Source organism: Convolutriloba macropyga, chromosome 1 (genome assembly GCF_964194025.1).
Source record: "Convolutriloba macropyga chromosome 1, txConMacr16.3, whole genome shotgun sequence".
Classification (NCBI taxonomy): domain Eukaryota; kingdom Metazoa; phylum Xenacoelomorpha; order Acoela; family Convolutidae; genus Convolutriloba; species Convolutriloba macropyga.
In genome coordinates, this window is record NC_134468.1 from 49775848 (window position 1) to 49789140 (window position 13293).

The 13293-nt window shown below is 36.1% G+C and overlaps 2 protein-coding genes across 3 annotated transcripts in view; one reads left to right on the forward strand and one right to left on the reverse strand.

Annotated features, from left to right (window-relative positions):
• The window catches only part of LOC142339979 (uncharacterized), a 43998-nt gene extending 34531 nt beyond the window's left edge, over positions 1-9467 (reverse strand). Inside the window, exons 1-2 of one of the 2 annotated variants that reach the window (XM_075390360.1) lie at positions 8960-9467; positions 1391-1456 (exon numbers count right to left, since the gene is read on the reverse strand). In XM_075390360.1, coding sequence (XP_075246475.1) covers positions 1391-1434 — 44 coding nt within the window. In that variant the 5' untranslated portion in view covers positions 1435-1456; positions 8960-9467. Of the gene's footprint in view, positions 1-1390; positions 1481-8959 lie in introns of both variants that reach the window. The other variant, XM_075390369.1, reaches the window with a different exon arrangement.
• Positions 1-13293, forward strand: part of LOC142340036 (dynein regulatory complex subunit 7-like) — a 282610-nt gene that overhangs the window by 103191 nt on the left and 166126 nt on the right. The window lies entirely within an intron of this gene.

Below are 13293 nucleotides of genomic sequence, written 5' to 3' on the forward strand. Positions count from 1 at the left end.
AACCTGAAAAAAATTTAAAAAAAATTAGTATCCTTTTGTGTGTTTGTGTTTGTAGTACCACGACATATAGCTCATAAAATGGTCATAACAAGCAATTTTGTCTCGCAAAAGGCCTTCATCAGCTTTTAAAAAATTCAACCTAAGACTAATCAAACAAAAATCTCAAAAAAATCACAAAAAACATGAAAAAATGCACCATTTTGAGCAGAAAAACTCCTAAAAATGACCTTTTAACCTTAAATTAAGGCCATCCCAGCAGCTGCACTACTATACGCACTTGAAGGACTACTAAAGCCCTCTAATGAAACTTAATGCCCGCTGGGCTTTACCTGTTTATCCCGTTTCGAAAGATCAAAGTCATTGAAAAATGTGTGAACACATCTTAAAAAAAAAACACAGCGCACCAATACAATTCAAATTCTTTGAATTGTAAAAACATAGCAGGACAAGTCCTGACGTACAATTCAAAGAATTTGCATTGACTAAACAAACAACTAGACCTAGAACGCTAGAACGGACTATGAGGGAATCGGGAAAACGATTTATAAAAAAAATCAGATAAAAAACAGAAAAGGAACAGAAAATCAATGTCAAAATGCCGATAGCGAGAACAAAAAACCACTAGCGAAAAATGTCAGTCTCATTCTAACAAAAAAACTAGGCCTAGAATGAACTAAGAATGGATTGGGAAAACCATTTAGAGAAAAATTCGATCCAAAAAATCGAAAAGACAGTAAAAATCAAAGTGAAATTGGCGCATGTGAACAAAAAAACCACTAGCCAGAAGTGAAAATTTGGTTCAAACAAAAAAAAACTAGGCCTATAATGAACTATGAATGGATTGGGAAAACCATTTAGAAAAAAATCCACACCCAAATAATAAAAAAAAAACAGTAAAATTAAAGTGAAATTGCCGCATGTGAACAAAAAGCCACTAGCGAGAAGGCAAATTTTTGTTCAAACACCTTTTTCTCACTCTAATTTAAAATTAGAGCGCCGCAAAACCACTCGCTTTTTGGCTCCACTTCCTGCTTCGGCGTGACCAAAATCGCAACTCCATTTTGACTTCAGAAATCATGAAAATGTGTGAATAGATCTTTAAAAAAAGACAGCGCCGCAATACAATTCATATTATTTGAATTGTAAAAAAAATTAGGAGCGCTATAATAGCCGCCTGGAATTGCTGACGCGGCTATTAATCATCTGAACTTTGATTATATATGTTCCGAAACCATTTTAAAAAAATTTATTCTTTCACTGCTTTGAGATAGTTAAGCATATTTTGTCGCAGTTAATTTTGAAAATTATTGTGTCAGCTTTTTTTCTATAATTTATGTTGTTGAGTCTGTGTCATATTGTTTTTCCTACTGAACATTCTAAAATTACTAACTGCAAAGCGGGCCTTGGTTGTTGTTGTTGATGTTGTTCCAGCATTTCTTGAGCTTAGTTGAGGACTCTATACCAGTTGGTAAGTTGATGACTATACCCATTATTAAAGTTAAACAATCAAATAGCATTTCTTTGTAATAAACTGCCTATTATCAAATACGATTTTGATGAATATTTTATTGGCAGTTTGTTTTGAGATTTGCATGAACTGTTATTATTGCTGGATCTATTAGTCTATAAGGTCCCGAATTTTGCCAGTTTTTTCCGATCTGGCTGCTCTAAGTTGTGCAGCAAACGTTAACTGTAAGCGTAATTATCAAAACTTTAATTATTATGGAAAATTTTAATCAGTTTTGGCACCACTGGTTGCCTAACCGCCTAAGATGTTGGCTTTTATAAAAAATATTTTATAATGAAAAATGCAACGGTGGAAATCATTTAGGCTATAGTAGAGTTGATTATTATTTTCAGTTTCAAAACCAAATTGTCCTCAAATTGAGAACTTTGCGTCGTTACTTTTGCGTCGTTTGGGAGTTGCGGACTTTCGCTAGCGGAACAAAAGCGTTTATATTTAGATTAGCATTTCTCAAGAATGAAAGAATGACAATGAGATTTACATGGAAGTGCTGATTAGTAGATCAACATGGTTTTCTGGATTCGATGGATAAAAGAGGCTCCGAAATCGGACTTAGATATACCCAATATCAATAACAATAGCCAAGATACGATTCTAATCTGAGCATCTTGATTTGTAGTGGTTCGAAAGTTAATTAAATACGGTTTTCTTTTCAAATTTTCAAGATTTCACTCTGTTTACAAAGGAATCATCGCCTATAGGAATGCTTAAAATAGATAGTGGGAAAGTTCAGCTTAAGATAAATTACAGCTATTAAATATCTAAATAACAGCAGCGGAAAAAATCATTGACCTCGTCAGTTGAAAAATGATCCCTTCAATTCAACTATTTGATTTCTTTAACTCCGCGGTTTTATATTGATAGTTAAAACTGTACATTATTTTTACAGTTTGTCCTAAAATGTAATATACTCTAAAACTGGAACTCTATAGTCGGTTTTTGAGAATCCTACCCAAACTTGACCTGATTGTGTAGATTCTACCACCATCAACACTGCGATTTAAAGAGGATTTTTCCTGCAGTTTTGTCAGTACGATCATACCAAAATTATTCTATCTTCCGTTATGTCCTAGAACTGACAATTTCCCTCATTATCTTTACCCCCAGCGGTGATTAGCTTTTGACAACCAACAAATAATTTCTGTTGATTGCTTCTTTTGATTTCAAAAATCATCTTGACGTTGTTTCGGATAAAGCTTTTTCTGTCACCAGAATTGATGTTCTGCTTTAGATGACGAATGAACAACAGCGCCTTGCTTTTAACTTCCCACCTGAGCAGTCCTCGTTGACTTGTGCGGTCCTCGTCTGTTTTTATTTATTCAGATTATTCTGTTTCATTTCCCCAGATATAATAAAGTTCTAATAGTCTCTCCCTGAAGATAACGAACACAAAAACGGTTTTTTTGCCTCTAGCATTGATTTTGTCGTTGATTAATGAGTCCTTGTGGAATCTTTAATTCGAACACGATTTCTGGTCTCGTCTGTCTCGCTAGATGAAAATGCGATCCACAGAACCTCATCTAGGTCCTACGATAAACTTCATCGGGTCTCTTGGTGCCCGCTGCCAGTTTCGAACCCAAGCGCGGTCTCTAAATGTTTTGCTCTGATTCAGTTGAAGCTGCTCAAAACTTTTCTCTTTGTTCGGCTGAAAATTGACTGTGAGTTTTCTAGGCGAATCATAATCTTTGGATTCGTAGGTCCAGCAACCAGCCCTTTTTTGCATGGTATATTGCTGTCGTACTTCTGGGATCACCCATTTTTTTGCAAAACGGAACAAAAGGAAAGCATGACCTTCTATTGGTACTTATGCAAATTAAGGAATGATTGTTTGCGCCTCTGATAAATACATTTCTCTGTAGGTGGTTCGTCAATTCCTGATACCCGTGGTTAGCTTAGTCTTTTAAACAATCTGTAATATACCTTTGTCCGGCTATATTGATCGGCTTGCTCGGTTGAAAGGATTGAAAATCTGCCTATCTCTGTTCGACTGATGATTGTGATAGGGTGCTCAGTTCCGTTTAGAGCAGAGACGTACAATTTATTATTCTTTCCTACAGTACTTAGCGAAGAAGTTAGAGCAATTTTTGTTTCTTTTTCGAGAATTTCATTAGGAGTGGTTACTCCTCTTTTGTTCTGAAACTGATCGGTTTTATCTGATAGATAGCATTCCAGGAAGATGTGCTCGTTGGGCTGTATTGTGTGCTTCTTGTTTGTGTAAATGGGAATCTTATGTCTTACGGCTCGTCGTTTTTCGTTTACGGGCTTGATTTCATTAATTTGAAGTGTCAGATCGGGGAATTGAATCAGGGCTTGTTTTGGGCTTTTTGAAATATAGTGCTTGACAAAGAAGGGACTGCCATGGATAACCGAGCGTGTTGAGGAAACGACGAGAAAGTCTTCAACAAACTCTCTGTGAGCGAGTTAATTTAAATTTAATTTCGGCCTGTTTCTCTATTCTGACTAGTTGTTCTCCAGCCATTTTGACTGAAGTACAATCTGGTTGCTTCAATTTGACTGCGTTCTTGTCAGTTTCAGTGATTTCTTGAAGTAATCTGTTGCTTATGACATTGCTTATGTTATTAAATTAATTTAATTTTCACATAGGGGAGAAGGGATGATCTCATATTTGGGTTTATATCGTAAAGATTAAATAGTTTACTAGACTGCTCCCTAGATTTGGAGGACTTTTTGCGACTTTTGGGCATTAGGGGCTTTATTAGTTTTTTGATTGGCGTTTAAATGGAAATGAGTTTCCTCTATTATTAGTTCGACCTCTTTGAGAACATTGTCTTGATCGGTGGTTTGAGTAACCACATGTATAGCAGAAGGTACCACTAGATCTAGTCACAGGCATATATGGGCTGGTGGGCATGCGCAATTGTGATTGTAAAAAGTTTCGAGTGTAAAACGCTTGAGCGTCCGTGTTCGGGATCCGCGGCCTCTGATTTCTGTTAGAGGTTTCGGCCTCTAAAGTTGTTTCCCCTGTAAAATTACGATAATTTTGGCTCGTGTAGTTACTACTAGGTGTGTATGGGGCTGCAGGGAGTTGCTGCAGGTCAGTTACTGGCGTGGCTGGTGGTTGTTCCATCAATTTTGATCTCAGCCATCCAGGCATGGCTTTAATGAAATTTCGCTTCACTTGTTCGTTCTTGTTGTCCTCCGCTGCTTGTAATCTAGCGGCTCGTGCGGCTGTTTCTCCGTCAAAACGCGCGTGCTATGCTCTATCACCTGCTCCTCCATCTCCTGGGAGCGCTAATGCTGCAACTACTGGCAGATTTGGCGTTGGGTAGGCACTAACTGTTGGTAAGTTCACGAGGAAATTTTTCGGGGCTGTCTGTTTTTGGGTCAAATCGTAGCTGTTCTAATTTAAGGACGGGAAATTCTTGAAGATCTTGATTCGCGAAGTGGTCCCTGAGTTCTGTGAGGCTTAATTCAAGATCATTTCTGGTTGCTTCTGGCAACGTTTGAAAATAACGTAACGCGGCGTCCCGGAGGTGGAGTTGTAGAAAGTTCGATTGTTGGTTAACGGGGATTGCTGCAACGCCGATGAAACCTCGGAAAAGGTGCTCGAATTGGCAGAAACTTTGATTTTCGGCTCCGCTATAGGGTTCTACTGTTATTTGGGCGTTAGCGGCCATCTTGTTTCTTATAATTATAAAACTGCACTGAATGAAATTAAAACTAATGATCTGAATGGGTTGGGAATGCAATTATTCAGAAATTACGATAAGGGGAGTTTCAAAATTGTCTAAATCGATATCATAGCGAAGGGCCATGAGATGTCTAACTTTTTAAAATTCACGGGCTTTTGTCGCAAGTTTTTGGGGGTAAATATTAGTAAGGCGCGTTTGTCAATAGCATTTTGAGTTAGAAGCACGATTTGTTTTGTTTTGTTAGAAGCAAAGGCACTAATGACTGTTGAAGTAATAAGTATGTTAGTTTGGGACTAATGAATTGTATGTAGTTACAGTTTACATATTCCACAAAATGATTTGAATTGCGGCAGTTATTAACAACAGGGAGTATTTGGGTATTGTAAAAATCAGGGGGGAGGGAGGCTTTTTAATTTCGCACCAAAATTTATGTGTTCCAACTCACAGTTTCCAGGTTGACACGGTTCTGTTACCAATTGGGGGTTTCACTCTCGCTCGTTATGTGTGTATGTGTCTCAGTGTGATGTCACTCTGTCATTAGGCGTCACCTTCTTTTAGGCTCCAATTTCTCTTGCATTGACTATTGATAATTGGAAGGAAAAACTAATGGCGCTGTCTGTAATAAAGAGGTAGATGAAGAGTGCTGTGATCAGATATTAAGCAATGATAAAGAAGATAATAAATGCTGCAGTAAAATATAAACAAAGTTTGTTGAGAGACATCGATATTGGGTGAATTATAAAGTACTAACTTTCTTTAGTTAGAATCTCCGCTTTCAAATTTTAATTGAGATTTCAGGCTTTCTAAGTCGAGATGCATTTCCCTTTTAATGTGCCTAATTGCTGATTTGAATTCATACTGATTGTCAAATGATACTATTGCAATGAGTCTGTCTCTGTAGTCTTCTGTAAATCCAACAATAAAAATAGTGAGTAATTTATCTTCAAGAAAGATAGAGTACGTTTCTGCGGAGGTATTTCCGATATTGGGACTTCCGTAGGAAAAGAGTGTTAAATCAAATTTATGCAGTTGTCTAACTTCATTTGATTCATTTAAATAAGTAAGTAATGTTTTGAATAACAATGACATTAAAATAATGGGAAATTTTTAAAAGATAAACATTTTTTTTTGAAAAGAATTAATTGAAAAAGCTGTCTACACTCCTGTCACCTTGTAATATACCTTTGTCCGGCTATAATATTGTGTTAATTTTGTTGAAGTAATGCTTCTCGCTAATTTAATTAACTACTTAGTAGCATAGCTTTTGTCGCTTAAATTATTCTTTTCGCGTGATTAATCGTTCAGGGCCTGAGTGGTTTCAGTTTTGCTTCGGAGCAGGGCCGACAGCTAGAAGTTTTGTCACTAAAGAAAAGATTTCAATCTAAGTCTGAATTATTTGACTGCTGATTTTCAACTTGACAATTTTGTTTGTGTCGCCCTGATTAATAATTTTTAAGACCTGAGGGTCGTATTTACATTTGAGTAATCACTTATATAAATACATCAAGATTAACTCAAGATAAATAGAACGGGCAAATGAGATGAACATAGTAAAGTGTACATTGTAAATATAAATACACGTTAGCACTATCACAAATTTCTCTGTTATGGGTAAATCAAATAACAAAAGATAATTAAGTGGTCTTTGGAGCAAATACGCTTGAGAAAGTTTACAGGATATTAATAAAGTAAATATACATTTTCTCATCTTAATAAGGCAGAAAAATGAAGTCTATATATGGCCTTGAGATTTTAGCAAATATAATACTAAATAAGGCGATCAATGAAAAAGGGGAAAGATATATCCAATACTATATAAACGTACTTTAGGACGTTACACCATCAATTATAATATCTAATTGGGATGCCTGTTTTTCCATCTGGCTAAGGTCTCACGAACACTTAAGGTTGTTGCAGGTATACTTCCTCTTCGATAGAATGCTGCGAGAAAACTTTTTCGACACGGAATATTTTCTTACTTTGAGAGAACAACATGACATCAATTGTGTATATGATTAATTATGTTAATTTGCGCTTATTAATTTAAGAGCCGTTTAGACCTTTTCAGATGTGAATTGTTTAGACAGAAGAAAGAACAAGAGAACGGGTTATATGAACTAATCAGATTTTGAGACTTGAGGCCTCTTGGCTTAATGGTTAGCACATTAGGCTGGCAAACAAGGTATTTATGTTTGGATCACATTTTCTAACAGTGGTTGCGCCAGATATTTTTTTACTGCGGTCGCGCCTTATAAACTTCATCCTAGTTCTAATAACTGATTACTTTAATCTTTTTGGAAGAATTTAGGCTTTTTCTGAGTTTATCGAAAGGGAAAGAATTTTTGCCTTCAAATTAACGAAAGGTTAATATATAATTAGCGATCTGTTTTAACTCAAATTTAACTGTAGTTAGCATAACTATGGTGGGGAATTGCTGTTGCAAAATTTGATTTTAAGAAACACTAAAAAGTTCGCTAGTAGGAAACTGCTGGTTTTGAATTGTTAAAAAACTAAATTTCGTGGGCAACTGTAAACGCTGAAGTCACAATTTTACGAGTTAAGTTGTTGGTTTTGGCTCAACGGTATATCTGGCACACTTACTGATTGAATACAGCCAAACACATTTTTTTTTCAAAATCTTTAAGCAAATTTGATTTTGAAAAAATCTTTTTAACTCATAGTTTTAGTGTGCGAGCAAACAGATGTACTCTGAGCTCTACATATTTATATGCAAAGTCAAGAATTTTGTCATCAGAGTTTTTTTTAGGTGCTAATGAAGGAAAAATGGCGATATTGCACTTGAGTTCCATTATCGGTAGTTTTCCTTATTTTTACCACCTATTTAAATGTGATTGCTCTTGATTGACAATTGAAATTTACACATTGAAAATTAACAATGACATATTGAAAATTAACATAAGGCTAATTTATAATTAACGACCAGTTTTAACCCAAATTTGACTGTAGTTGGCATTACTACGGTAGGGATTCGCTTATGCAAAAACTGATTTCAAGAAGCACTAAAAAGTTCGCACGTAAGAAACTACCGGTTTTGAATTGTTGAAAAACTAAATCTTGTCGGCAACTGTGGACGCTGAAATCACAGTTTTAGGAGTTAAGTTGTTGGTTTTTGCTCACCGATATGTCGGACACACTTACTGGTTGAATACAGCCAAACAAAATTTTATTTTCAAAAAACTTTAGCTAATTTGATTGTGAAGAAATCTTTTTAGCTGATAGTTTCACGATTGTGAGCTAACAATTGTACTGTGAGTTCTAGATATTTGTGCGCAAAGTCAAGAATTTTGGCATCAGACTTGTTTAGATGCTAATGAAGGAAAAATGGCGATATTGCATTTGAGTTCCAATATCGCCAGTTTTCCTTATTTAGCACCTATTTAAATGTGAATGCTCTTGATTTATCAAACATATGATTTGAGTAATAAAAGCAAACTGATCTTTTGTACCCCCCCCCCCAGCTTAGTGGGTACATATTATTTGCGCCCCCAGACGCACATGCCATATTTTTACTTAATGATTTACTATGTAATGACACCTGCTCTGTAACTGGGGGCGCGTAACGTACCGGGGGGGGGGGGGGGGGGACAAACGGAAAATATCCAAGCAAACCATAAAATTTTGGAATTTAGATTGCTAAAAGTGGCTAGTCCTAATTTAGAATTGATGAATACGAAGATATGGCTTCGAAAGGCTGCTGTGTGTGGTCCCTATTAACAGGCTATTCTCGATGTACAGAATTTTGGTATGGTCGTTTTTTCACTTTGTTGATTGAGTGAACTTCTCTTCTATAATCTTTGTTGGCAATTCATATGACATCAGTTCTACCAATGAGCCCAATCTTCCATACGTCATTGTCTCTTGGAATCAGATGCGTTAAGTAATATATTAGTTGAACTTTTGATGTATTCTAGATTGTCTTGCACAAAATAATAGCTTGATATCTTCATTCCCATTTACAAAATAATTAGTGCACCGGCTAGAAATGAAAGGCGACCGACAAAGATAAGTTGAAATTGAGCGTGACACTAATTATTGAGTCAGTAAGGCTTGTTCTCCAATAGTCTAAACCTCCTGTCCAAATGGAAAAATCCATTGACTTCTCAAGCAACTGTTTGTCGCTGTGTTTTGTGTAAGATGTTTGATTCAATTGTCCTAGATGATGAGAAACTGATTACTGATTGAACAGAACAGTAAACAATGGTATCGGGTTACAATAGAAGATTATTATCTATTAGGTCCGGTCTTTCCCATTATAGCCTCCCCCCACAAAATTATAGCCCCCTCCCCATTATAGTATAATTACCATGATGGAGGCTATAGGTTATCTGGCCGCTAAGCTAGGGGGCTATAATGGGAAAAACTCACATTTTAGCCTGTGACCGGACAATAGAGCGAAAGCAGAAAAATTGGGGGCAATGGATCGAAAATTAATCTCCATTATCAATCGCTGAAATTTGGCGTTATTTGCGAGCTGGTTAAAAAAACGCAACCGGCCCTTCCTAGCGAGCCAAGGCCATGCCTTAGCGGGCCATGGGACTTGATATGAATCTATCACATCCGAACAAAATACCACATTAGAAACATGTTAGGCGCTAGATCTGATTGACCAATACGCAACTCGAATAATTTTATTTTTTATCTATTGTCCCAGTTTTTGCTATCGATCTGTTGTCTTTCAATATATTGTCCTATCACCCTTTAGCCAACATTTTAACCAAATATAGCTACTCGAAAACCACAGTTCATGATAACTGACTTCGCGCTAAGTGGGTAAAGTAGTGTCCGTGGGTTATAAAACAAGCATTAGCAGGCTGTAACTACTAGCTATTTTGGCCATGCCTTAGCGGCCCGGAGACTTGATATGAATCTATCACGAGCGAACAAATCGCAACCGAAAATCATTAAGTCGAAACTTCTAATAACACTAATTAATGTGTACTATTCTGATTTATGTCATTTTCACTTCGTCCTTATGAAATCTGTCAGTCAATTGTTGGCTAATATCCCGTGCTTCTTTGTGGTAAGGTCTACACCTTAACTAATCTGTCATGATTCGGCGGCCATTGTATAAAAGAGATGTCTTTGAAATTATCAAAGCAAGACATAAAGCTAGACGTTGTTGCATTCATTGGATAGAACGTTTTCAACAAATATGAGCTCTCAAATAATTGCAGAACTAGATTTACTGTTGGATTAATTAAAATATTCTTGAAGCGATATTCTTACACTGGTCTGCTTGGTGATACAATTTGACAAAATATTAAACTATTTAGAACTGAAATATTACTGATTTTTTTTTCAATGTTATCACCCTTGATTTTTATAGTAATTGGAGGCAACCTTGAGAAATCATTTAAAAATGTTAATAAAGTTTCGAAATCAAAAGATAGTCATCCACTTCCGATGCAAAACTTTGCTCTTTTCTAATTTTCTTAGAATGAATAATGGCAAAATCATTAGAACACTGTCGGGTATAAAAAAAACTTCGAGGCGACTAAAATTTTTTTATTAGTTTGCAATAGCGACAAATGCACGTGTGAAAATACGTATTCAACTTAAATATGCTCTTACCGCGCGTTGCGCTTTTGATTCTCTTAATGAGTTAGAGCACAAATCCTAATCTCCCTCGGGCCTTTCCTCCAGTGTGCGGGCAACTACGATTTAGGTTTTAGCATGTACATTTTTTCTAGTGTATTGCTTATCTATGTACATAGTGTTCTAAGACTGAATTATGTCCCTCCTTTTGGGTTATCAATTTTATATTGTTAAAGTGAACAATTAAATGCCCATTTTTCTCCGCAAGCAACTTGCTAACTTGCGTAGAGGTATAATAAGAGTTGCGTTTTCAGTATTTTTATACAGCACGCTTCTGGCAAGATTTAAAGATAAATAGACGATAAGACCAAGGATGTACCAGTACTCTTTTCCTTAGTGGGGAGCCAAATGACGAAAATGCATGTCTCTAAATCGCCTGTAATATATCTTCTGCTCTAAATAGGGGGCCCCTTAATTCCCCAGACCTGAATTTTGTGAGCTTATTTTTAGACTGCTGATTTTTTTCAAACTAATCGAACCGAAGGACTTGGAACCCTGCCACGAGGGCGCTTGCGATCGAGTGCGTGAGGGAAGTCCGAGGGGAGGCTAATATTCATGTTCTAATTTATTTGGAGAACAAAAAGTGAAATTTCATCAAGTCTAGGCTCACCCATTTTTGGAATATTGCAGGGAAATTTTTTGATACCTCTTTGTGATACCCTTTTTTTGCTAACGAGCGTTGCACGAGTACTCTTAATTTAAATAATCTCTTAATAATGGCAATTTCAGAGATGGTCTGCTTATTTCCTGAATTTTCTAATTTACGGAATAATGAAAACAAATCTAGTTCGAACCGCTAATTTTAGACCGAAAGCTTGGATTTAGGCCGGAAGTTTAGCAGCTTTTATTTAGTAACTGCTGCTTCACCTGTGCTGTGTTTTTAACAATTAGCTCAGGATTTTATATAATAGGCTCTTTTCTGTTATCCCCCAGCCTTATATAGTCAGTCTATTTGCACCCTCCAAATATGCACTTTTTGTTCCTTATTTTAGTCATAATAAAATGCCGGTACCGGTAGACAAGTGGATGAACTTTTGCTTCTGGATGTCATAAAAAATCAGTTCCATAAAGCTATTCCTGTGAAAAAAGCGAAAAATTATTAAAAACACGCATTATTCCTTGTCTGCTTACATAATAAGCAAAGTTCAATTACCGTATACGTCTTAATTTCAAAAATTCGCTGCATAATTAAATTGTAAATCCTGTCTTTATATATTTATATATGTAAGTGTATGAATGCAACCAATATGCTATAACATGTATAAGTGGGGTATGTAAATGGACGTGGGTGGCAATAACAGAAAAGAGTCCAACTTTCTTTAGGCTAACAACTGTCGCCGTTGAAATAACACGTTAACGCCCAATTATTACAAAATCTGCTCCATTGAACTACGAGTTTATCACACTCTTTTATCAGCACTGTTATTATATAAACAGTGGCAATCAATGAGTGATAAACTTTTAGTCTAATGACGGCAACAGTGGGTGACTTGTAAGAGAGCCGAAGTGAAAAGAGCCGATTGGAAGAGAGCGAAAAAATTAATTAAATTATTGGTCAAAAAATTACGATAATTTTTGCAGCCAATTAAATTGCCTTCTGAAATGAGACTGAAAAATTCTCAACCAATCATAACCGAGTATTTGAGAATGAAATTTCAAACTAATTGAATTTTGTTCGAATTTTTCTAATTCGAGATACTTTTAATCCCGTTTTTTAAAGTTGGCTTATAAAATATTAGAAATCTTTGTTTCTTGTATTGTATAAATAATTGCACAAAAACCAGGAGAATGTTCAGCTGAAATAGGTAATCGACCTATGAAAACGCAAATAGAAAAATTGGGTTCCCAATTGTAATATATCGGTGCGAACATTTTGTCTAAGTTACGTCCAATGTATAATAGAAATGGCTGTAAAGAACTAAAATAACTAAAAACAATTGCTTCAGTAAGTTGGTATTTTGTAGCACTTTTGAATGCTGCGAAATTGATCACAAAAAGGAGTTTTGTAAAATTTTTTATGGAACGATACTTTAAAATCTTTTGCCATTATCTTTTAGTTATCTAAGAAATGAGTGCGGGTATGCTTTTTGCCGTGTGCTGGGCAGTTGTGTGAGATTCTGATTGTGCCCAGACACTAAGTCACTTGACAGTTGATACTTGTGCTATATCGCATACAAAGATGCGCATTCAAAAGAGGCGTCTTAATTCTGCGTTTCCACAGAGTTGTATGTTAGAAAAAGTTTTTTGCGAACCGAAGGACTTGGAACCCTGACACGAGGGCGCTTGCGATCGAGTGCTTGAGGGAAGTCCGAGGGGAGGCTAATATTCATGTTCTAATTTATTTGGAGAACAAACGGTGAAATTTCATCAAGTCTAGGCTCACCCATTTTTGGAATATTGGAGGGAAATTTTTTGATACCTCTTTGTGATACCCTTTTTTGCTAACGAGCGTTGCACGAGTACTCTTAATTTAAATAATCTCTTCATAATGCCAATTTC